General features: G+C 37.4%; 2 protein-coding genes across 3 annotated transcripts in view; one reads left to right on the plus strand and one right to left on the minus strand.

Annotated features, from left to right (window-relative positions):
• Positions 1–1,318: 1,318 nt before the first annotated feature.
• Positions 1,319–16,359, plus strand: esr1 (estrogen receptor 1). 2 transcript variants are annotated; one of them, XM_026291107.1, is made up of 8 exons: positions 1,319–1,865; positions 3,523–3,746; positions 8,102–8,218; positions 9,493–9,831; positions 13,602–13,740; positions 14,768–14,901; positions 15,533–15,716; positions 15,837–16,359. In XM_026291107.1, exons 1-8 carry the CDS (start codon positions 1,405–1,407, stop codon positions 16,063–16,065), a joined length of 1,827 nt encoding a protein of 608 aa, XP_026146892.1. In that variant the 5' UTR covers positions 1,319–1,404; the 3' UTR covers positions 16,066–16,359. The 2 variants fall into 2 exon arrangements, with proteins under 2 accessions (XP_026146892.1, XP_026146893.1); XM_026291108.1 differs by having other exon boundaries at positions 15,845–16,188.
• Positions 16,360–17,363: 1,004 nt separating this feature from the next.
• Positions 17,364–26,382, minus strand: part of syne1a (spectrin repeat containing, nuclear envelope 1a) — a 111,894-nt gene continuing 102,875 nt past the window's right edge. Inside the window, 14 exon segments of the mRNA XM_026291110.1 lie at positions 17,364–18,277; positions 19,401–19,459; positions 20,003–20,095; positions 20,240–20,452; positions 20,827–20,955; positions 21,528–21,728; positions 22,795–23,006; positions 23,093–23,219; positions 23,301–23,404; positions 24,038–24,106; positions 24,232–24,532; positions 24,634–24,825; positions 25,096–25,233; positions 25,651–25,833. Coding sequence (XP_026146895.1) covers positions 18,016–18,277; positions 19,401–19,459; positions 20,003–20,095; positions 20,240–20,452; positions 20,827–20,955; positions 21,528–21,728; positions 22,795–23,006; positions 23,093–23,219; positions 23,301–23,404; positions 24,038–24,106; positions 24,232–24,532; positions 24,634–24,825; positions 25,096–25,233; positions 25,651–25,833 — 2,283 coding nt within the window. The 3' untranslated portion in view covers positions 17,364–18,015.

A 26,382-nucleotide genomic window follows, 5' to 3' on the forward strand; every position in this document is an offset into this window, starting at 1 on the left:
TAATTCATTAGCAGCATTTTTTTTTTTGAGGACAGTGCTGCATATATTTGAATTAGAACAACAAATTATTATTAAAAAGATAAATATATCCACCATTTGGGATTGTCCTAAATTTGTAAGAATTTTTTTATATATATAAAGAATCCTCTCTTCCCACAAAGGCTGAATTTATTTGATAAAAAAACAGGCTGCAGTAAGAGTGTAATATTGTCAGATATTTTTACAATAAAAATAATCATTAAACCGTAATTTCCTGTGATGGCAAATCTGAATTTTCAGCATCATTACTCCAGTCTCAGTGTCACATGGCCTTTCAGAAATCATTCTGTCTTGGTGATCTATGTAAAGCCAAACTCAATTAATCAAGCTTCCAACGCAGCATATAATGAAGACCACAGACACCTACACACTTTCCATTTCTGCTTTAAATAGCTGCCAGTACAGAAAAATGATTAGGATCAAACAGACATGTTTGTCCCTTGTGAGCTGAACAATATGTCATTCCCTTATGTAACCTTTTGCAAAATTCCTTCAACAAATGTAATCAATTCTCTGAAGCATAATTTCCGATGGGGACAGCATGTGAAGTGGTTTTAAAACACATCACCTGTAAAATCCAAAGGTTTTGGCAGGTGAATCAGGCGGTGACCTCCTATCTCTTGTTTACCTGGTTGCCATGACCTGCTCTGAAGAGTGACCGCCAGTATCGACCTGGCTGTCTTTAATTTGTTTACCCCCTCTTTTTTTTTGTCAGAGCCACAGACAGTGAAAGCAAGAAGAACACAGGAAGTCAGAGATACATCAGCGAGGGGATTCACCCAGGCTACTTGTGATGGGGCTAAACTTATAAATCAGAGGACTGGTTTGAATTTTGGTAAGGGCTACATAAAGGAGTTAATAACAATTTCCACAGAAAACAATATTCCATGTGTCTATTGCTCTAGTGGTTTATAATCAAGCACTTATTTCTATTATTAGTAGTTTCAGTTGAGTTTCCTGTCATCTCTTTCCTGTTTAATCGAAAAACAATGCACATCAGACTTGACATCTTGTACAATTTGATCCTTCCTTAAATGTAATATTTAAGGTATCATAAGGAATCTTTGTTAGAATAGTAGTTTTAGATACTGAAAAAAGAAAGAGATGGAAAAGCAGCCTCACATATCTTAGAAAAACATCACACTTTGTCCTTTCAGCTCAAGGTGGACTGGAGGAAAGAGGAAGGTATTTTTTATTTTTTAGAAGGAGTAGGCAGAACACAGGGCGGAAGCAAACAGAACAAGGGGAGAGAGTTTGAGAAAGACAGTGGGAGGTAAAAAAAAAAGAAGAAGACAAAAACGGTCTTTTGGTGGTTGCTTATGAACAGATAGTCCCTTAAGTCATGCTGGCTGCGTGTGTGTTTCCATGGTGATGTCTGGAGGGCAGACCAGCGGAGAGGCGTCTGGTGCCAGGCAGCGACGCAGGACCAGCCCGAGCCCGGAGAGAGAAGCCCTGGAGGGACTTTCCTCACCACCCACTGCCCACAAACTCTCACCTATGTACCCTAAGGAGGAGCACAGCACGGGGGGGATCAGTTCCTCTCTCAACTATCTTGATGGAGCCTATGATTTCTCAAACCTCTCAGAGACCTTCGGCACCTCGTCACCCACCGAGCCTGCCTCGTTCGGATACTACCCAGCTCCCCCGGACCCCCACGCACCCCCTGCTGAAGAACATCTGCAGAACTTAGGCACCGGACCCGGCAGCCCTCTCATGTTTGCACCCTCCAGCCCTCAGTTGTCCCCGTACCTGAACCATCATGGGGGACACCACTCGACCCACCAGGTGTCCTATTACCTGGACAGCCCTTCTAGCACCGTCTACAGGTCAGTTCAGCTTTAAATACGAGCTTTGGCTTTGCTCATGTTTTGGACACTTTTGTAGGTGAAGAATTCACACCAGTTTTGAATGAACAATTTACAAGGTCGTGAATTTATTACACACAACTTTAAGAGATATATTGGTGTTAACACATTTTATAGACATTGAAAATCTCATTGTCTTAACATTAAGTTTCTATTGCCATTTTCATGGTGAAATACTGGTTAAACATGAATAAAGTTTAAACCTGGTAAATATAATACAAAGAAAAACTTTATAAGATATTTAAGATTATAAAACAGACAGGAACATATTGCCAGGTGTCCAGTTAATCAGATGAGGTGGATCTGGAGGTCATTTACACCAGACTTCTGATTCATCGAGGCGTACTGTTTAGTTGAGCACTCAAATCTTGCTTGGATACCTGCTTACCAAGGTTCATTTTTACAAACAACACCTACTTGAGTACCATTAGCCCACACTTGAACATTTTTTAAATTTTCTAATTATGTTTTAGTTTTACAAAATTAGTAATTTAAAATTAGTATATGTTTTTCTTGAGTAAACATCTGTTTAATACCTAATGGGTTATTTCTATATTTTTGAAGGTTGTGTATGATCAACATTTAACGCTAGATGGTCTTGATGGCATTTGTTTTATTTTTTAATTGAAGAACGATTATTATTTCATATTACAGTGGTTTAATATTTTTATGTTCTCGGTGTGTGCTGTTAATTATTATAATTTCTTGACTTCTTGGAAAGAAGGTTGGGATTTTTAACATTTGCAGAGCCTCTGATCAAATTCTTTCTCTAGTCCTTGAGGAAAGTACAATTAGTGAAAACAACATACTGTCTGAACACACAGGGAGTACTTTACTTTCAGAAGAACTGAAAGGGGATCTGATACAGTTATGGGATAAAAGAAAATACAGCATGTGTTGAATAAAGTATTATTAGTAAAGTCTAATGTTTAAATTTGTTGTTTAGATTTGACAGATGAGAATATGAATTCATCCACTGCTTTAGGTTGCTTTGGGGACCCCATGTTGTCATCTGATGACATTGGACAGCACTGCAGTTCATTTTTGAGTTTATGCAATAAATCAGTTGGACATCAGAATTAAAGATAAAATAAATATTTACAAACACTGGAACAAGAGGTCAGAAGGAAATGGGGATGGTCACACTTGTCCCCTTCGCAGTCACGTACATATTCTCCTTGGATATTACAAATTTGTATCTAAAGATATATACATGGTCTATAATTTAGATTTAATTATTTATATTTATGCTACCATATGGTACCTTTTTTATTATAATTATTTCCCATATCTGCCATTTATTTTAACATTTATATGCTCATTTGAAGTTCATCTTAAATAGCACTAATACATTTAATAAATCATGTTGTGTGGCCTAAATTGACTTTAAACCTAACCGATTTTACATTTTATTGTTTAATTTTTAACATATTTAAATAAAATAGAATTTTAATATCTACAATAATATAGAAATAACTATCAACTAATAACTTTCAACACATTTGAATAGCTACTGCTGCAAACACATCAGTCAGTTTCTCTGCTGTGGTGAGTTATCCTGGTTTCTATCATCATCCACTCTATCTTGACATCTTCCCTTTTTCTGTCTGTACTGTAGGTCCAGTGTTGTGTGTTCTCAGCAGGCAGGTGTTGGTTTGTGTGAGGAGCTGTGCAGTGCCGCTGACAGACAGGAGCTGTTCTCCGGATCAAGAGCTGCAGGAGGGTTTGATTCTGAGAAGGAGACGCGCTTCTGTGCGGTGTGCAGTGACTATGCGTCCGGCTATCATTATGGAGTGTGGTCCTGTGAGGGATGCAAAGCTTTCTTCAAGAGAAGCATTCAAGGTAACCAGTCTGTTACACGCACAGTCTTGCTGTTCTGAATATCAGCGTGACTATGATTCTATGAAGTTTTGTTTTTAATAGTGCTGGGCAACAATTTTTTGCCCAGCACTATTTTTTCAAATAGCGATTAATCACAAAATTGTCTGCGATTAATTGCAATTAATCGCATTGTTATGCACAAAACTATTAAACTAATAATGCTTTCAAAAGTACTATAAAGTGTATTGTGCACTTTTTTTCATTAAGAGTAGGCCTACTGCTATATGAACAAAAGTGTAATAACACCTGGTTTGCAAACATAAAAAAAAAAAAAACAGCAGTGTTCATTTTAAATAGTAGCAGTTAAAATATTTCTTGTAGCCTAAATCTCAACTTATAACATTAAAGGTGCTGTAGGGAACTTTTGTAAAAAAAAAATATTTTTTACATATTTATTAAACCTGTCATTATGTCCTGACAGTAGAATATGAGACAGATAATCTGTGAAAAAAAATCCTCCCAGTGGTCCTATTGCCATTTGCAGAAACTCCATCGCTCCCGGTAAAAAATAAACAATCAGATCTGCGGTCCATAACTTTGTTTGTGTTCAAAATGTAGAAAAATGTATATAATAAGCGAGTACACCATGAATCCATTTTCCAAACCGTGTTTTTAGCTTGTCCTGAATCACTAGGGTACACCTATAATAAGTGTTTATATTCAGACTATTTTAGATTGCTTCGGGGATACCGCGGCGGAGTAACCCAGTACCTTTGTGATTCTTCATAGACATAAACAGAGAGAAGTAGTTCCGGCTACGATGTTCTTCTGCAAGACCCAAGCAGTTCTGTTTATTAACCACTAGAGCATCAGAAGTTCCCTACCGCAGCTTTAATGTAATTAAATTAAATATAAAACAAGCTATCTGTCACTGCCAGGACATTAACGTTTTATAGAAAATATTTTATAGTTTTTTTTATAGAAAAACAAGTATATAAGCTGTAACAGACACCTTCCTATTAGAGACCTGCACTATAGCGGGACCCATCGCAGTAGAGTGCAGCAGGACAACACCTGATGGGTGGGCAGAGACTTATATTTGCGGGATGTGGGAGAATAATTAGGGAGTGCTTACACTAGGCAATCTTAACCGTGATGGAGCACGTTTGACCCCTAAAGCCTGGTTCGTTTGACTAATGTGATCGCTCCGTTTAGCAAACCCTGGCTTGGTTGGAAGAGGTGGGCCAGAGCACAGTTCAGTTCTATATAGATCAGTGAGTGTGAGCGCCAACCTTGCCAGAGCGCAGATCTTCTGAAACGTGCTGAAGGATTGCGTGAATATTTCTGATCTGTAAACAATATATTGTGAGAGGGACGTGTGTTACCGCGTCCCACATGACTCAAAATAATGAACCACAAAGTTAACAAAACGATTCTCTCCACTGTGTTGAGCGAGAGAGCTTCTCTCCTGTCTTCACATGCTATAGGAAACTTTCTATTTCCAACTTATAAAGTCATGATTACGAGTTTGTTGAATTCTTTTCTGTTAAAAATAAAAGTGGACAGTGGTTAGTGAATGTTAATGCTTAGTCCAAATAATCTGATCGGGAGCATCCCCTCCTGTGACCCATGATTTGTTTGTATGTGTATTCAGAGCCAGTGAGCAGGACTTTTATAATAATAAAAAACTGCTTTAATGCGCGATAAAATAATTATCAGCGTTTATCAATTATATAAAAATAAATAATAAGAAAAAAATAATAATAATTCGATTTTCCTAGATTTTCTAATAGTAATTTTCAAGTCAAGGCCTTACGCTTCCAAATACAATTTCAAATGTGTGAATGTATGCCACAGATAATCATCCTTGCATGTTCCCTACTGTCCTTCCTTTTAAAGCTGATAGAAAAAGGTGAAAATCAGTCTCCCATGTGCTAGATTTGATGAGAGGCTGCCTGATATGTACAATGGAAGCACACAGCTGTTTCTTCTCGCACCTTATTTGCAGTTCTGTATTGTGTTGGAAGGGGGTGCAGATCTGGGTGGGTTTGGTGAAATGAGAGGCTGGGTAGATGTTTTGAGCTTGACCTTGACATGCAAGCTCCTGATGAGCTCTTTTCTCTTTTTAACTGCCATTCTGGTGAAGGAAACTGAGCAGAAAACGGAAGGAAAATGACTGTAAGTGTGTACCAGACAAATAGGTTTTAGGACTCTCAGTGTGAAGGGAATTACAGTAAGAGTGTGTAGAATGATAGACAGCCAAGATGTTTAGGAGAGAAAGACTATCAGGAGAGGAAGACCGAGAGAGGAGCAAATAAAATACATTTTGGATATGGGTCACCTATATGTATAATTTAAGTTGCTTTTGTATATATATATATATATATATATATATATATATATATATATATATATATATATATATATATACAGTGGGGATCGAAAGTTTGGGCACCCCTTGCAGAATCTGTGAAAATATGAGTAATTTTCAAAAAATAAGAGAGATCATACTAAATGCATGTTATTTTTTATTTAGTACTGGCCTGAGTAAGATATTGTGCATAAAATATTTTAACATTTATTCCACAAGACAAAAAGAATGCTGAAAGTATTAAAATAACCCCACTCAAAAGTTTGGGAACCCTTGGTTCTTAGTACTGTGTTCTGTTACCTGATGATCATCGACTGTGTTTCTGTTTTGTGATGGTTGTGCATGAGTCCCTTGTTTGTTCTGAACAGTTAAACTGAGCAGCGTTCTTCAGAAAAATCTTTAAGGTCCTGCAGAATCTTCTGTTTTCCAGCATCTTTACATATTTGAACCCTTACCAGTAGGGACGTTATGATTTTGAGATGCATCTTATCACACTGAGGACATTTGAGGGACTCAAACACAACTATTTAAAAAGATTCAAACATTCACTGATGCTCCAGAAGGAAACAAGATGCATTAAGCGCTGGGGGGTGAAAACTTTTGGAATTTGAAGATCAAGGTAAATTTTACTTAATTTGTGTACCGGGAAACATACAAGTATCTTCTGTTGCTTACGAAGGGCAGAACTAAATGGAAAAAAATTCTATTTCAACAAAATAAGACAAATTTGGCCATCTTCATTGTGTTCAAAAGTTTTCACCCCCCAGCGCTTAATGCATCTTGTTTCCTTCTGGAGCATCAGTGAATGTTTGAATCTTTTTAAATAGTTGTGTTTGAGTCCCTCAAATGTCCTCAGTGTGATAAGGTGCATCTCAAAATCATAAAGTCACTGCTGGAAAGGGTTCAAATATGCAAAGATGCTGGAAAACTGAAGAATCTGCAGGACCTTAAAGATTTTTCTGAAGAACGCTGCTCAGTTTAACTGTTCAGAACAAACAAGGGACTCATGCACAACCATCACAAAACAGAAACACAGTCGATGATCATCAGGTAACAGAACACAGTACTAAGAACCAAGGGTTCCCAAACTTTTGAGTGGGGTTATTTTAATAATTTCAGCATTTTTTTGTCTTGTGGAATAAATGTTAAAATATTTTATGCACAATATCTTACTCAGGACAGTACTAAATAAAAAATAACATGCATTTAGTATGATCTTTCTTATTTTTTGAAAATTACTCATATTTTCACAGATTCTGCAAGGGGTGCCCAAACTTTCGAGCCCCACTGTGTATATATATATATATATATATATATATATATATATATATATATATAGTTGTTTTAATATTATATGATCCCAGCACTAAAACATTAGTTACAATTCAGATCCCTATTCACAGTCTTTGATAAAAAAAGAAATATATATATAATATAAACTGCACATATAATACAAACTACAAAAAAAAAAAATACATATTAAAATAACTTGCCCATCGTACATTTTTTTATTGCTGAATCCTGCTACAGTTTCCAGGTCATTTGTGCTGGCCACAGAAAAAAGCTTATTTACCTAAAATGTGTTTACAACCATCATCTTGTTCACATCCAAATTTTCATGTGGTTTGGATTCTCTGTTGTAGAATATGGCATTATGATTATGTTTGTGGGTTTAAACAGTGGTTTGGATGTCAGTGTGTATGCGTTTTTGTGTAGGTCTGTGACATTTCAGGCTGAGACACCATCATCTAATTTATAATTTCATCTGGAGCGCTGGAACAGCATGTACCTGCTCTCAGCACTTAATCAGCTCCAAAGCCGTTGATGCGCTACACTGCACTCTTCGTGGCTTCTTACGGAACAGTATTTACATATCGTTAATACAATAGTGAAAAAGGAAACATCTCTGAAACATGATCCTAAAGAAGAACTTTACTGTTTAAGCAAGAATTCAAAGTTAAAACAATGATCAAAAACAAGCTCTACTTTATTTTTCTGCCTCTAGGTCACAATGACTATGTTTGTCCAGCAACCAACCAGTGCACTATTGACAGAAACCGCAGGAAGAGCTGCCAGGCATGCAGACTACGCAAGTGTTATGAAGTAGGCATGATGAAAGGAGGTACATAAAAGATTTCTCTTCCATTCTCTCTTTTTATGTCTCACACATATGCATCTGTAATGATCTCCCACATTTAAAGTAGCATCTAGAGTAGAGTTTCCCCTACTTCTGTCTAGGGTTGGGTGGGTAAAATTCAGAATTTAATAATGGGCTGCCTTTCCATTAATGTGTGTACATTTGAATGGAACTGGCCACAACAGTGTTAGATTACTTTAAGTACTATTACTTATTATATACTATTTTATTTATTAAACCTTTTCCATCTTGGTTAATGTTTGTTAATTTCTTTAATTATGTTACTTAATATATAATTTTACAAATATGTATACAGACACGTATACCTCATGATGATTATTTTACTTTACAAAGAGCATATGCACTTTAAAACATATTGCACATATTACAGGACTACATTTTTTTAAATTTTGTATTATATTGTACTTATATTGTATTACACTAATGTAGAATGCCTGAGCCTCAACCTAAGTATTTCAATGTGCAAATGGTCACTGACATTGTACATATAATAAATAAACTCGAAACTGTAAGTAGCTTTTCCATGTTAATTGGTTAGGGATAATTCACACTGAAAAAAAGAAGAAGAAAAGACCCATCGTTTGAAATACAGAAATAATTCACACTCAAAACAAATACTTAATTTTTTTAAACTGAATCATTTATGTAAATGTTTTTTTAATTTCATACCATTTTTATTTAAATATTAGATTTTAGTTTAATTGAAATTAAATTTTAAAGATTCTCTTTATAATTCTGAATAGTGCAAAATAATGACAAGCTTGCCCTAGTGAAAAATTAATTACATACATTGAATTACCTGCAATTGTACTTCTAGTATTCTAAAGTGGTAGGCTATACTTTAAGTCTGCAACATCGGAACAACTAATTCTGTACTTCATGCACTTAACCTGTGTTATTCAGTAATTTTAGGAAATTAATGGGAAAAATACGAAAATACAAAGATGTTTTTGTGTGTACAATCTATAAATCAGCCACAATGCAGAAAAAAGTGCACAGTAATGAACAATGAAAACTGTGCCTGAAAACACTGCTCAGTAATTAAGGAATACAAAGCACTATATATATCACACACACACACACACACACACAAACACACATACACACACACACATATATAAAATTAGTTTTACATTTTATACACAGACGTACTGCACAGTCTTTCATTTTTCTCTGTTGTCAAATAGTTTGAAAATAGGATATAATAAATGTAATAACCTGCATGTTTTCCATTGCAGGTATTCGTAAGGAGCGCGGAGGCCGTGCCATCAGGCGTGACAGGAGGAGGAGCGGTAATGAAGATCGTGTCAAGAGCTACAGTGAACAGTCAAACCGCACCGGTCTGAGAACAGCTCCTCCGCAGGACAGGAGGAAGAGTAGCAGCACTGGTGTGGTCAGCACTTTATGCATGCCTCCTGACCAGGTGCTGGTGTTGCTTCTGGGGGCAGAGCCGCCAGCTGTCTGCTCACGACAGAAACACAGCCGCCCATACACCGAGATCACCATGATGTCCCTGCTCACAAACATGGCTGACAAGGAACTCGTCCACATGATTGCCTGGGCTAAGAAAGTACCAGGTAAAAACCCTTTCAAAAATCAATTAAAGTTGCTTTAATGATGGAGGGGGTTTTAAATCAGAAGGCAACAGAACCCCTGGTGACAGCCTTGCCAGTTTTAGTAACCGTGGCAACAGGTTATGACAGCACAGGTGGCTGAGATTTAAATGACGGGGTCACAGGCGTGAAGGTAAATACCCATCTTGGGTGTTATTAAAGTGTTTCAGCTTGATTTGGCCTCCAGCTGAGTTTGCACACATTAAAAGACCTGCTAAGAGTAAGAGCCATTATACAGTATCTGATGTTTAGATGTCTTAATTAACCTTCCTCAGAGAAGGAAACAATTGAAAATATGAGAAACATTGTATAAAACTTAAATTATAAAAGATAGAAAGTTATATGTGGGTTACAACCTATTAAAATTTCAGGTTCCATAATTATTTACCTGAAGGTGGAAAAAATTACTCTTCTAACACTCTTATACATCACAGAGAAAGATCTTTTCCATTATAAGCAAGAAATATGCTGAATTGGTGAATCATTTTACTAACGGTACTAGTATTAAATGTAATTTGCAACCCATCCTTGTGCTACAGACTTGAATGATAGGCTACCTCAAATCATGCAGCTTAATGAGAAGAGGTATGCTGGGAATAGGTGGGAAAAAAAGCCCACAACGAACAAGTGTCCTAAACCATATCTAGGGACCAGAATATTATAGAGCCAATTAAGTAACTGCATAGCAACCACCCGTATTACAGCAATATGCATAATAACCACAGAACAGCTGCCCAGAACACAGAATTATTTAGCAGATGCCACTGTTATTGTATTTCAGAAAAAGTTTAAGTCTTTTTAGGGGCCAAGCACCGAACCTTATTGTATCCATTAGCGTGATTGGACATTGTCTTTTTGTTCCCACTGCAAGTCTATGGCAGCCCAAAGAACCACTTGCGGGAAAGTTTGGCATACTGATAGAGGACAGCAAGAAAAGTTACCATTGCAAATTTGGAGTCTTTAACTCAAACTCTTTAGCACCACCACTTGTCTAAACATTAAAAAAAATTATGCAAATAACTTTTTAACCATAATCCACAAAATTTGTATAAAATTTTTTTCCTCTGATAACTTGGCTCATACGTAGTCGAAAGGACACCAAAATTCAAAAGTCGTAAGGTTTTGTTTTTTCCCTTTTTCGTTTTTTTCAAACTCGTCCTAGGTCGTTGAACCGATTCTCACGAAAATTTAACCGGATCATCTTCAGACCACGCTGGCAAAAACTTATGGAATTCAAGTTGATTAGTCATTCTGTTTCGGAATAGCACGTGAACAAGTTCTACGAAAAGCATGCAAAAGTGGATGTGAGGCTATATCTCTGCAGCGGGTTGGCCTATAGATACCAAACTTGTGTGTGTTATAACCATAGACAGTAAAAGAAATGGAAACAGCGACCCCATTGGAACTCAATTGAGACAAGTTAAGCCCATTTTTAGCGGTTTTTAGCACTTCCGTTTCTGACGCGCAGACTCAAACGAAGCTTGACGACGTCAGCAACCTGTCTGACAGATGTAAATCTTCTAGTAGCTGTGCGTGCAAACTGCCATCGTTAATCTTACAGAGACGGCAAGCTTGAGTGGGGAGTTCTTTGGCGTGAGTGAGCAGGAGTAAGTATTCTGATTAATTATTTTGTATAGTATTTTAAAATGTAACGCCAGTACGCCATATTAAGTTAATTGCCTGCGAGCTTCTCCTCCTGTCTGTACGGTAATGTGACAATGACGCAATCGTTAGCCTATTTTTACAAAAACTGTTTCTACGGGGCCATAATGTAACATGGAAGGTAATGGAGCCCTTTATACATTGTCGTGTATCTTTAGAAATAAATAATGGACAAACGGAGTCTTTAAACGCCTCAGATGTAAAGTTATTCGGTGTCAAAGTGACGCCAAAATAAATGGGAGTCAATGGGAAAGCTAACGCAAGTGAAGTTCTGCTACAAGATGGCAGCGCGTGGCCGACTTCAACTTCCGGTCGACTTCCTTGCCGCCTGGTTATAACAAGCTTGACTTGAGACTACCTGCAGTGTTTCAACGCTCTGCCCCCTAGTGGTCAGGAGATATGAAATATTTTTTGCTCATAACTTCTGAATGCTTTGGCTAAAAATCACAAGACTGGTCTCTTCTGATTCAGTGCATCATGCCAAATCGAACGATAACCAGTTTTCCCATGTCAGCCTTTTTGGGCATCGGCCATTTTGAATTATGTTTTAAAATGCTGTATTTTACAAATTCATTAGTGTATCATTACGAAACTAATTTGGCTTCGGCTCCATACCCTCATGGTACTCAAGGAGTTTGGGGGCAGCAAAAGTTATAGTGAAATTTAGAAAAATACTAATAACTTTTGTTTACATTAACCTATTGTAATCAGACTTATGTTGATATATTCCTCGGATCACGAAGAGAAGAATGATACCAATATTACCGACTTCCTGTACTCCATTTTGATTCATGTTGACAACCTACTTTTTCGAACTTCTCATAGATCGTTGGGCTGATTTTCACCAAATTTGGCTTAGATCATTTTCAGACCAAGCTGGCAAAAAAGTTATGGATTTTGTGTTGTTACACAAATACATTTTTGTTTTTATTTAGCGCATTAACAAATTTGCTAGAAAGATGTCAAACTGCATCTGAGGGCTGTATTTCTGCAAAGGGTTTTCATATTTACACCAAACTTTGTATGTGCCATTGTCACCTCACACTGACCATGGCACATCAATTTGGTAACGGTTCCACCTATTGGCCAAGAGTAATAAACCATTCATTAACCTTTAATTATTAAATTTCCAAAAATGCTAATAACTTCTGAATGCATTAGGCTATTGTGATGAAACTTTTCTCAAAATGTTCCTCGAGTTGTGCCAACAACATACATACCAATTTTTGCTTAGAAAATCTGAACTTCTTGTCCGCCATTTTGATTTATGTTAAAAAAATAACTACTTTTTTTTTTTATTCCTCTGTTGGTCCGATTTTCATCAAAATCTAGTCAGATCATCCTCAGACTGTGCTGACAAAAGACATGTTGCCAAAATGAGTCTGAGGCTATATCTTTGCGAAGCTTTGACATAATGACAACAAACTTTGTGTCTGCCATTGTCACCTCACACAGAACACACCAAAATGATTTGATTACAGCGCCACCTGTTGGTCGAAAGTGATAAGACATTTAATCATATTACTAGAGATTTAATTTATGATTTTTCAGTCATTTCAATTACAGTCATCCAGCTTTTATTACTTATTATAGCATTTTTTCAGATGATCCATACCATGTTTAACTCCTTATTTTGCCGCTGGAGTGCTTGCCCCCGTAATTGTATTAGGTTATATTTTACCATGTAAATGTTCTTGCTACACAACATTAAGTACTATTTAAACATTTTGATTTAAGGAAAAATGTTTTTCAGAGTCTCTTATGATGGCTGCATTTATTTGATTTAAATACAGTAAGAACAGTAATATTGTGAAATATCACTATAGCTTAAGGGAACTGTTAACTATATTTTAAAATGTGATGTTTCAGAAATCATTCTAAATGCTGATTTGGTGCTCAAGAACCAAACCTTTAATTCAGATTAACATTATAAATGTCCTTATTGTCACTTCTGAACACTTTAATGCATCCTTGCTGATTAAATGTAGTAATTTCTTCTAAAAACAAAAATGTAACTGACCCCAAATGAATGTACGGAAGTGTGTGAAGCATGATGTCTGTGTTCTCTCCAGGCTTCCAGGATCTCTCTCTGCACGATCAGGTTCAGTTGTTGGAGAGCACTTGGCTGGAGGTGTTGATGATCGGACTCATATGGAGGTCTATTCATTCACCTGGAAAACTCATCTTTGCTCAGGATCTCATCCTTGATAGGTACTGGATGCTCTGCACGTCCTCTTGTAGGCCCCTGTAAAATTTGTATTTCCACTTTTTTGGTATACATCCATATTGGAACAACTCATTTAGTGAGGCTTTAAAAAAATAAAAAAAAATAAAACACAAATCCAATTTAATGACACACTCTAACGGTTACCATCACATATAGTCATCTAGTCAGACATGGAAAAGTGTGCAACCATGCTTTGAGAAGCTTTGAAAACACATTAAATTGTTTTGATTAAATTTAGCCTCGCTTGACAGAAACCTGCGGGGACACCTGTTATACTCTAACGAAACTCACAACTTTATTTTAGTCTCAGGCAATCTTACTTGATACTGATGCTGTGAGGGTGATTGTGGGCTTTTCGAGATGTCATACTGACCTGATGCATTCCCTTATTTTTTGCCTCAATTTCATAAAGAACATTGAGTTGCATGTGGCTTTGTCTCCTTGCAGATGGGATCTGGCCCAGCAGAGGGCCATGCCTAATAAAATGAGATTGAATAATTATGAAACGAAAACTAGATTGTTAAAAATGATGTGAACTGTATACCTGAGTGCCTAGTGCTCCTCTTCAGAAGACCATGTCACAGGTAGATAGTAATTAGGTCCTGGTTGGGAACAGGCTCTTTTAAGGGCTTCTCAAGAACAGCGTCATTACTGACTAAGGCAATACGAATATAATCAAAACCGGCATCGGTAAAAAGTAACGAGTCGTGAGCTTGGTGGTTTAATAAAGCATCCTGGAGGATGAAGGAAAAAGGGTGAGTAACAATATGGATGGGACTGAAAAGATAATATGGCTGAATGAGAGAAGGGAAGGAGGCATGGATAAGAACTGATGAAAGACGGATGATCTACAGAGAGTCCATTAGAGGTCCAGTCTTTAAGTAAACATGTTTTCATGCATATGTTTATAGCTTCACTAGAAAAAAAAACAGCTATTTTAAGGCACATATCACAGTAAATAGTACAAACAATCTCCTAGCATGCATAAATTGCTGGTCTTCCTCTTTACAGGAATGAAGGAGAATGTGTCGAGGGGATGGCTGAGATTTTCGACATGCTCTTGGCGACTGTGACTCGCTTCCGTAGTCTCAAACTCAAGCTGGAGGAATTCGTATGTCTCAAAGCTCTCATACTTCTCAATTCTGGTGAGTCTGCAAGAGTGATTTGAGTACTTTAGAGATAAAATACACTTCGGAGCTTCCAGGGGTATATATTATATTATTAAATGCTTCCTGGAACATTTGATTCTGACTGGTCAGTCATGTAGGATCCAATCCACACACACACACACACCCCCCCATCAACCTTCAATATGTGATCAAAAACTTACTTAACGCTATGCTAAGCCAGTAGAATACACTGTAAAAAAAAACACAGAAAAAAAAATATTTTTTTATATGTAATTAAAACATTTAATGAACTGTTAGATAGTATTAGCCACAACATAAACCACTTCAGAATCCTCTATTTTGGAACCTCTTACTTATTCAATATACCCTTCCGTTCAAAAGTCTCTTAAGCTCAGCCAGGCTGCATTATTTGATAAAAAAATAATCAGTATATCAATGATCAGTAAAATCAGTAATATTGTGAAATTTTGTTACAATTTAAAATACATTTTCTGTATACATGGATTCATGGTTCTTTGTTGGAAAAAATTGTTGAAATCGAAATCTTTCATATTATTATAAATGTCTTACAACCCTAAACATGTCTTAGGTGTCAGTTAATGTCGTACACTTGAATGGTTATTGCTTATTTTTTCTGTCCGGTCAGGTGCATTTTCATTCTGCTCCAGTCCGGTGGAGCCCTTGATGGACAGCTTCATGGTGCAGTGCATGCTGGACAACATCACTGACGCCTTCATTTACGGCATCAGTAAATCGGGTGCCTCGCTGCAGCTACAGTCCCGCCGTCAGGCCCAGCTCCTGCTGCTGCTCTCACACATCAGACACATGAGGTAAAGAACAAATAAGATGATCAACACAAACAACATTTCATACACACTACCATTCAAAAGAAAACAAATACTGCTTATATTACAGTCAAGCACATTATATCTGCTTTCTTTTTTTGAAAGCAACAAAGGAATGGAGCACTTATACCGAATGAAATGTAAGAACCGAGTCCCGCTCTATGACCTTTTGTTGGAGATGCTAGATGCCCAGCGATTCCATTCTTCAGGAAAGGTGCAGCGACTGTGGGCACAGAGTGAGAAAGACCCCCCATCTACACCCACAACCAGCAGCAGAGGTCCTGGAGCCATGCTGCCCAACATCGCCTGTCACGAGCAGAGTCCAGACCCCTGAGCTGTGTACGGTCCAACAACTGAAGAGTGTGGAGACTCAAGCAGTCAGTGCTGTCTCTCCTTGTGCCTTATCAAAGTCCACTTTAGATTCTGAAAGACCCATGTAGAAATAAACTCGTTAAAAATGTAAAATAATAATAAATAAAACCCTTAAACTCTTCAAATAAGAACAAGGCTCCCAAACACTATACATCTGTTGTCACTTGATTCATTAGTTTTGAAAGACATTTTGAAAAAGTGTCATACTTAAAAAAATAAATAAAAAAGAATAAAGGGCTCTTGGGCCTGTGTGGGACACTGAGAGATGCATTTATGTAAAAGCTGCTAATTCTTCTTATTTTTCTTTTAAATGACCAATGGAGTGACAGCTTTGACATCACAAACTTACTTAAGCTAAACAAACAGAAAAATGAAAAGGAAAAAGAACAGGTGGCTTGTGAAGTACATCATAAACTAGCATTTCTGACTGACAGCACAGATTTGACAGTGGAATGTCAATGTAACATCACTTATTAACTTGAGTTTGAGCTTTATACCAAGGATTATTAAGTTACTGTAGTGGTACATTACCTTAAATGTAGAAGAACCGGAGAACTTCACATTGCAGCATCCGTGTTAAAAAATTTTCATGATACTATTATCACATGAATTATAGCAATAACAATAAGCATGTATAATTACAAGCAGTGCTTAACATAAAATACTTGATATAAAACAAACTGAAAACAGGAGAAAAGTTGCTCTTAAAAAAACCCTGAAAAAATAAATAGAAGGATGTGATGTATTCTCGCAATCAGAGATATATTTATCAATAAAAATCACTGCTCTAGTTTTAATATGTTTATTAAGTAATTTGAACTCGCATTTGGAGAACTGCTCAGTGATTAGTGGTGACAGAAGTGGAATATTTTTGTGCAAAGATATTTGCTTATTGGTTGGTTAATATGACAAAAATGTTACATCCTATTTTTGCTGTGGTAAAGTGCTGTAATTGGTTTTATGTGAATGCAATTCATGCAATGAATAACGGCCTATAATCACTGCAGGAACTGATACTGACTGCCTTACACTAGATTGCCATATTTTTCCTCAAATCTGTGAATGTGTATACTTGTAGTCCAGTAGACTTGTACATTACCTTTATCAGCTATTACATTTGATACTTGAATGTCATGATTTTTAAGGACCTAAAGTTTAAAAGGGTTCATTTGGCTGAATTAATTATAAAGGACAGAGTTTTTTCCTTAAAATTATACTTTTAATTTAACATAATGGGCAGACTAGCAGAATTGATATATATATATATTAAATGAAAAGATGTGTATTTATTGTCAGCATTAGCAAACTGTACATACATAAATAGGCATAGACATTGTAATAATAATGTTTTTGTCACACTGTCATTGTCATAACACACAAATTAAAATACAGTAAGTAGATAACGGTAATAAAAAGCATGCGTCTCTCATAGAGCTACATCAGTGACTGTTTTACATTTCTACACACACAAAAAAGTAACTCCATGCCATAAAATAAAAATAAAATCTGAATTGCCATGCAAAATCGTATTTAAATAATATTCAAAATAACTTTTTTTTTCTACAATTTTAAATAATACGAAAATAAAAATAAAACACTTTCCTTAGCCTTAAGCAAATAATTTTGGCCATTTTCTTGGACGGTATAAGTGCAGTACCTTATGCTTATGTCAGTGCTATTAAGTACATAATAATATACGATTTCATCGTTTTTTTTCTGTTTCCCTTGGGACGGAAACGGTTAACAAGTTTGGCTGTCCAACACTAGTCTACATTGCAATGAGTTCAATAGTACACTGTTAAGTGAAAAATGAAATTAGCAGCATAAACTGTACAGGAACAGGAACACTAGTCCACTCTGTGTTCTGCAGTGTAATTGAAGCAGATGAAGGCATTAGTAAAGTCTCCTCCACTCATACAGGCGGTGGGCCGTTGGTGTAGCGAAGCATGGGATGAAAAGACCAGGCAAAATTGTTTGCGTGGGCACAACTGTAATCCTGCTCAGTCATGGGCACCAGACAGGTCAGGCCCACTATGAGCAGCAGAAGGAGCTGCAGTGGCAGAGCCGCCCAGAGCACTCGCAGCAGAAAGGGCTGGCAGCGAGCCACAGCAGCGCCACCTTGTGACCCGGAGGAACCAGAGCGAGACGAAACGCATCCAGAACCGCTGGGCAACCTAAACAAATAAATCAGAATGAACGGATAGATTATAAATGACACACAGAAATGTTGTGAGTAGCACAGAACTTCTACTATTCAGTTCATCAACTTAAACTACAACTGAAACTATTCAAAACTGTTGTTGTGAAATTGTTGCTTTGGCGGCATTAAGTTAATGTACTGAAATAACTAAAGTTCAATCTGAAATAAAAAGTAAAGCTATATAGAAACTATGCTAATCCTAAATATGTAATACTGCATTTTTCTCATCACAAGTACAACTTGCACTGACAACTCAATTCCCATCCCATCTTAAAGCAAATAGTTTTTATCATCAGTCACTGTTTTGCTATTTGCATATATTGATAAAATTAGTCACTCACTGACAGATGTCCATGTTTTACAGACAAACTGCACAGATTCAATATTTAGTTTTTGGACAGATTTAACTTCCGTCAAAGACAGTTCAATATTTTGTAAAACTTCCTAATATATTTCATTAAGAAGTCACAACAAACATGATATAATGCTTAACAAATCAGCAATCCAAGTGTATCTAAATATGAATATATGAAGTTTGACAGCATTTCTATATAATTTGAAAAATACTTTAAGCATTAGATACATGTTATGCTTGTTAATATTGTTAATGAAAGGCTTTAGAAAGTTTTACATAATATGGCTGCTTTTCTGTACTTTTGCTAATTTTGCTGCAAGGCAGAGATGTGGGTGAGGGCATCACAATGAATTGTTTGCACACAAAAAATAAAACTGCAAAAACAATGAAGGCAACCAAAAGTTACATGGTCTGGAAAATGACTAATACATTTCTGTATTTTCACATGGCATCAAGAATGGAGAAAGATTTTGAACAAAGCTCAAAGGACACAAAGTTACATTGTCAGACTCAATATTATGTTCTTGGGGAAAATAACACATAAGATTACTAAGAATCCTTGACTGGGATCCAAAAACAAATCCATTTCCTAGAACTGAACAACTCGTGTGGACTCCCTCCGAAGTGGCTCTGGACTCTGATCTGAATGCTTCTGCTGGTATGGATCTGGAATCAGTATCTGGATCTGGAATGAGCTCCATCACCCCCCAGCCCCCCATTCTAAAGCGCGAGAGACAGGTACCTGTGACGTGGAAGTCTGGCTGAGGATCCTGGTTCTGACACACTACATTTGCCTCGTAGCTGTTGTGCAATGAGCAAAAAAGGAAGGGAGGGGTAAAAGAAAGAAAGAATGTTTCAGTCCAGCAAATAAAGACAAAGCTTGTGGTGACAAGCAGAGAAATATAGCCAGGCCATCAGTATAATCACAAACCAGTAACAACAAAACAAAAGGCAGAAGCAAAATAGGTGGCAATGACAAAAAAAAAAAAATCTTGCAAGGTGCAAGAAACCTGGCTTTCCACACAGACTCCATCAAACAAATCCACTAAAATTTAGCATGGATCGATTAGATTTAAAGCATGTCTGAAAAGCCAGCGTTTCTTGTATAAATTTCATAAGAAGTAAAGTACTTCCAGAAATAAATGTCCAAACTAACATATTCACAGGGGGATGAGGAAGTGAGCAAATATTCCAGGGGATTTAGTCAGTGAGGAATATTGAACTTGAACCAACATTTTAAAAAAATATTCCCCTGTTATAAGCTCAACCGCCTCACTTTAGCAGGACAGTGACCTTCACTGCATGCCCGAAACAATATCAGAAATGGAAGAGGGGATGCATTACCGATTGTCGTTTAGTGGAAACGGTGACCCCTGAAACAGAACTGACCGATCCAGAAGTATCTGCGTCATCCGTAACAGACCAGAGGGAGGCATCCTGTGAGTTGGGTGAAGATCTGAGATTTAGCTTTGAGATGAATGGATATTATAGACAGTGTCTAATGTTGCTTTTTTAACTGTTAAAACTGAACAAATGGTCGGTAAAGAGATGAATAAATAATGAATTTGCTTGAAGTCTGACCTGTCTGTTCCTAGAAGCCTGGAGCTCTTTTTCTAACAGTTCCAGGTCGGTGGCCACAGCTTTCAGGAGCAGGCGCAGACGGTTCCCGATGACGTGCACCCTCTCCTGGGCCTCCAGACACTCACTGCCGTGTGCCTGCACCAACAGCTGTCCTGAGAGCTCCTGCAGACTGTCCACCTTCTGCTCAGTCTCCAACAGCTCCCGCTGGATTTGCTGCAGACAAATGTGTGTGTCAATGTAGTTTCACTTGTTAAAATCAAACATTTGTGTTTCAAATAAATTTTTGCCACATTTGGAGAATTTTAAGAAAATTCTGACAATGGATGATCTCAAATTTCCTTAATAGTATGCTGGGTTAAAGTACAGTAGATGGCAAAAAAGCAAGTGAACACTCTTCTAGGTGCCTGCCTTGATTCAAATTAATCAAACTTTCCCATCCAGACACCTTTTTACATTCTGTTTTCAACATACAATGATGCTGGTTGCTCTATTCTTTATCACTTTTTCTGCATACAATGCATACAGGGGGCAAAATATTTATTCAAGCCATATCCTTCCATACCAAAAAGCAGTGACTTCACATATACCTTTAGTGCTCTGTAATGAGCTTGAAGTGTATGCCGATCTAGCCCCGATGCAATTGGCATAATCTCATTTCTCCGACGGTCAATGTTTTCCAGCCAGAGAAGAAGACCATGACTCAGCTCATGAAACTCCTGTAGAAAAGCAAAAATTGTGAGAGAATGACAGTCTCTTCTTCTGTGTGTTACATTTAATTTGTAAAAAGTTTGGAATTGGTAAGATTTTTTCATGTTTTTGAAAGAAGACATTAACTTGATAAAAAATATTTTAAACATTAATAGAATTTAAAATAAATTGTAATAATGAAAATGACAATTTATTGAGATTTAAAGCAAAGCTGAATTTTCAGCAGCCATTACTCAAGTCTTCAGGTCACATGATCCTTCGAAATCTCTCTAATATGCTGATTTGGTGCTCAAGACATTTCTTTTTAATTTCTATCTATGCTGAAAATGTTTCGCTGCTTACAACTTTTCTGGAAAAATGTATACTTTTCCCCCCAGGATTCTTTAATAAATAGAACATTTAAAAAACAACATTTATTTGAAATGGATTTTTGTTGTAACATTACAGATGTCTTTACGGTCACTTTTGATTGACATCAAATCATCCTTGCAGAACTAAAGTATCAACTGTCCAAAAAAAACCAACCATCTTCCAGACTTTTGAACAGTAGTGTAGATGTAGGTTCTGTCCGTGTATCTACCTGACACTGCATCAGAGCATCCTGAAGTGCTGTTCTCCAATCCTTAAGTGATTTCCCCAGTCGATCCCAGCGTGAGTTCATCTCCTTCAGTTTCGCTTTGAGATCCTGGCTCTCCTCAGAGTCTGACTGGAGCAGTGTGACACTATTTAAGTTGATGGACAGTACTTTGGACTTATGGGAATCCACTGCCTTCTGTAACTCCTGTTGAGACACAAGAGCAAAACTTTTGTTAGAAATGTGTGTGTTGGTTTTAGAGACTGCATTGTGTTACCAAGAAATGATGTGTAGTTAGCTGCAAATCTCATTTTGATTCCTCTCTGTTGTTAAATTGCTCTGAAGGGAAGGTTCACTCGCAGGATTTGGACTATATACACACATGTTTTAGTTTGTGTGCAAGTAAAAATAACTGGTGTAATCAGATGCTCTCAGATTTTAACTCTGTATCTGGGTCAGCGGGATACTGTGAATTTCCTCTGGTTTATTTCTGTTGCTGACATCCTGCCTGATTTGAAATGTCAGTGTGTGTGTGTGTGTGTGCAACAGCAAGACTTGTTTTCCAGTGTAGACATGTGAGCAACCCACATATGGAGGTGCCAGTGCCAAATTTATCTGTTTATAGATTGGGCATCGTTAACTATTACATTTACAGTAATATGATATACTACAATTGGACTTTTAGCAAAAAAGCAATCAGAATAAATCTAATTTTCAATAAGTTTTGGGGGATTTCAGATAACATGAGCACAATGATAGAAATGTAGAAACGTTTGACTGTATGCCAATGAGTAAGGCTAAATCACCATGGGTCCTATTGGTATTTCTAATGGACTTTTAATAACAGTTATTATATTGTAGAACAGGAAAGTCCCTGTAAGTTGTGTCAACCACAGACCTTACACATAAACTGAAAACTGCTATTTATTTTTTAAAACCCATTAGCTATTCCAGAGGGAATCTATAGCATAATAGCCTTCGGGTTGGTTCATGTCTAAACAGCAAGATTAGATGTATAACAAGGTCATGTTACAATAAAGTTGCTGGTTATGTTGAAAATGGTTCAAATATATTAAATCTCTTTTGGGTTTTAGTTCAAAAAAGCAAAAGATCAGTAAATCTCATTTGTGATGATTTTCAAAAGCTATGGCCAGCTGTACAGCCCATCAACAGCATTAAAAGAGAAACACTTACTAAATCACTCAGCAAATATACACAAACACAAATTCACATCTACAAATACGTTACTGTGAACCAAGTAGGCAACACAAACCTTGAGTTTTCTAATTCTCTGCTCAATAGTGTGTATATCTGCACTAAGATTTTTCCCTCTCAGTTCTTCTAACTCCGCCTCAGTCTGGCTGAGCCACACCTCCATGGCGTCCAGGTCAGAGGTCATCTTTTGCAATAGCACCAGGTCTTCTCTCTCTTTGTGATCTGAATCAGCAGACTGCGCCTGGATCAGCTCCCAACGCTCAATGACACCTGAAGAATACGACAATTCCCATAATAGCATCAAATTGAAATATACACGTTAATCAGCAGTTGCAGCGTTTCCGAGCTGGACTAACCTGTGCTCTGTGTCTCTGTGTTATCAGGGTTACTCAGGCCTGACAGGTTGTCCTCTTCCTCCTCCAGCTCGCCCTCAACCCTCCTGACTGCTTTCAGACTGCCACGGCAATCATCCATTAGCCTCATCTGTGCATGGCAAAGAAACGAATCAAACTTACTGTCATTACAGACTAAACTGACTGAGCACCACATTGAATCTGTACTCACATAGCCCATGTAAGACGTGTCGTGGCCACCCATAGTGCCATCTGTTTCCTGGAGGCTGTAGCGGCTGGTGTCCATCATATTGTCTAACAATCGAACTGCTTCACCTGCAGGAATGAATGTAAAGTTTAATGTGGGATGTCACATGACCACCTTTAAAATAAGGATCATTCAAAAAAAAAAAAAGAATCTGAATGAAAATTTGATCACATTGTGAGTGTATTAGGAGTTTTGTAAAGCTTTAATACGCTACATTTTAATCACGTTATTCGTTGAAAAGGGAATGTGACCATTATACATAATTTGTTTTATATGCAACATTTTGAGTTATAACAGTGAATTATAAAATATCAAAAGTATCAATGTCAGTGTTGACTGTTATATGTTAGAATGAACAGGCCAGGGGTTGGCCACCATTTAGGCATGACGTGCCAATTTTTATTTTCCTGGTTAAGCACCACCAATACCCCCCCCCCCCCAATGCATTCTATATTTATATAATACATACACATTATTTGTGGGGGTGAGGGGAGTACCGGCACTTTTTTTTTCCACGTCATGCACTGCTTAACATTTTCTGTTGTCAGACAACCGAATGAATGGTGAAAACGCAATAGACCAGAACTGTCAGAATTTTTGCCATGCATTTTTTTAGAATTCATGCAATAGTGCAGTTCATGCAACACGTTGCATGCAGTGTAGTATGGCGTTAATTTAGCATGCTGTTACGTATTGCCTACCAGAGGAAGACCTCAATGTGTTTTCTGTTAATTTTATATAAGCTTCAGGGCTCTCAGGAATCACTACATCTGTGGAAAAAGAGATACACGACATAACATAAAATAACATACCAACAGTTTACAGAGAAGACCTGCTCAGGGTGGTGGACACTCGGGTGGAGCTTATGAACATCCTTCAGGTCAAACACACTCACCTGTAAGTGCTGCAGTGGCCAAACACAGTAACTCCTCATCCTCATCTTTTTCTCTGCCCTGTTGTGCAGACATGGTATGGCCCATGGGGTCCAGGTCATAGTCATGGTCCCATTCCAGAGGGATGGAGTCTTCACTGGCCGGGGTATCCCGGCCGGAGTCGTTTGTGCGAACAGGAGCAGTGCCAGCTGAAGGTGGTCTGCTAGATGTCTGGGACATGGTACCATCCTCACCCCACTGAAGGTCTGAGAGGTCACCTGACTCGAATTCACGATCAGAGCCTTCACACTCATCATCGGTGAGCTGCGAATGAGAGGCAGCATAAATGTGAGAGCCACCTTTACACAGGCAAAGCAAAAGCTGAAACAAACAAGAGTGCATGCATGTCTGAAGTTGTGTCTTACCGGCAGGCGTGTGAGTTTCTGGTAGTAGCGCTCCACTCGACCAAACACCTCCCTACAGTATCTCTGCAGCTCATCCAGCTCCTCCTCTATGACAGCAGCATCCAGAGGCTCACTCTTCTCCATCAGCACCTCCCCCTGCCCAAAAACGCTCTCCATCTTCCCCATGTTCAGACTGATTTCCTGCTGGAACGCCTGTGACGCACAAGTGTTCATAAGTAAAGTGACAAGTAATTCTGAATCCAAATTCACACTCAAATATCCTTAAACATTTGCCTGTCTGATTGAAGAAAATGCATTTCTGTGCATGTATTTTGACTGGACAGTATGAGGACTGACAGGAAATAATGGACTAGGACTCAAACTCAAATAACCACGTAGCACTGCTGTGCCATATGTTGGAGTGCTGCCCACACATATTTTTTAAAAATGTATATTATTCATTAATGCTCACACAGCCCTTACCTTTAGTTGTTTGATCTTGGCCTGAACGTCACACTCTGAGAAATGCTCGATGTTGGTGAGCTGCAGATCCATCTCAGTCAGCCATACCAGAACACCATCTCGGGCGGTTTCAAACTCTTCTCGCTGACCAATAAAATGCTGCAGGACAAAAGAAGCACAAGTCAATTAATCATGCTGCATCTCTTTGTAGTTTAGTTCCTGCATCAACAGTGATTCTTACAGAGGTTCTGTATATATAACTATACACACAGTAAGTTATCACTCAGGACTTCCATGTCACTTGATTCTTCAGAAATCATTCTATTATGCTGTTTTGGTTAATTTCCTAAATATTTCAAAGTTGAAAATATTTGAGCTGCTTAATATTCTTGAGAAAACAGTAATGTATGTTTTTCTTGGGATTCTGAGAGCAGCATTTATTTGAAATCCAAAATAAATATATTTAATGTCACTTTATAAATTTAATTATTATTTTTTAATTTCTTTAAAAAAATCTTACTGACACCAAAACTCTTGAATGGTAGCATATATGATATATAACTGATAATATATCACCTTAAGTCTGCGCAAGATGGCAGCTACTCTCCTCTGTAGTACATCCCAGCGTCGGTTCCCATCATGCACCATTTGTCGTAGATGGCAGGATGAGTCTGTGCGGTTTTCACGTGCAAGCCTTCGATACTGCTTATTGATCAGCTCCAGCTGGGTCAGAAACTCCTGTACCTGCCTCTGAAATGCCTGTAATTTCAATAACACCATTACACTGTGCAAACAAAATATTAAGGGCTAGTTTTAATAAACAGGGCAAAGTAGTACTATTTTAACACCAAAAAGACGATTTGTTCTGACTAGGGCTGTCAAATGATTAAAATTTTTTATCAAATTAATCAGAATTTTCAGTGGATTAATCATGATTAATCACTATTTGCAATTACACCTGAATCGTAACCATTTTTTTCTGAAATGCATACCAAAAGATAAATAACAGGACACATATACATAATTTTCATGTATTGATTCATCAATATGTGGTTCTTTTTTTCTGAATCTCAAAAGTTTAACATATACATAGATCAAATTTACCTGTGCACTATATCAAACCATGCCATTTAACTACAGATAGTGTAAGAGTTTTAGGTGAACCAGTGGTTAAATATAGCCACATATCTATGAAATTATGCATAGAGAAACTCGCAAGCATGAACTCAGAAACACAAACATGCGCCCTCTGCACTCTGGGCTCTCTTGTTTTTGGGAGGTGTTCATTTGCTCTGCCACAATACTTTA

This window comes from Carassius auratus, chromosome 20 (assembly GCF_003368295.1).
Source record: "Carassius auratus strain Wakin chromosome 20, ASM336829v1, whole genome shotgun sequence".
Taxonomy (NCBI): domain Eukaryota; kingdom Metazoa; phylum Chordata; class Actinopteri; order Cypriniformes; family Cyprinidae; genus Carassius; species Carassius auratus.

Bases quoted from the DNA above. Each gene is read 5' to 3' on its own strand.
- esr1 (XM_026291107.1), top strand. From the start codon at position 1,405: ATGGTGATGTCTGGAGGGCAGACCAGCGGAGAGGCGTCTGGTGCCAGG. The intron at 9,832-13,601 runs GTAAAAACCCTT...TGTTCTCTCCAG, and splicing joins CTGGGCTAAGAAAGTACCAG to GCTTCCAGGATCTCTCTCTG. The intron at 14,902-15,532 runs GTGAGTCTGCAA...CTGTCCGGTCAG, and splicing joins TCTCATACTTCTCAATTCTG to GTGCATTTTCATTCTGCTCC.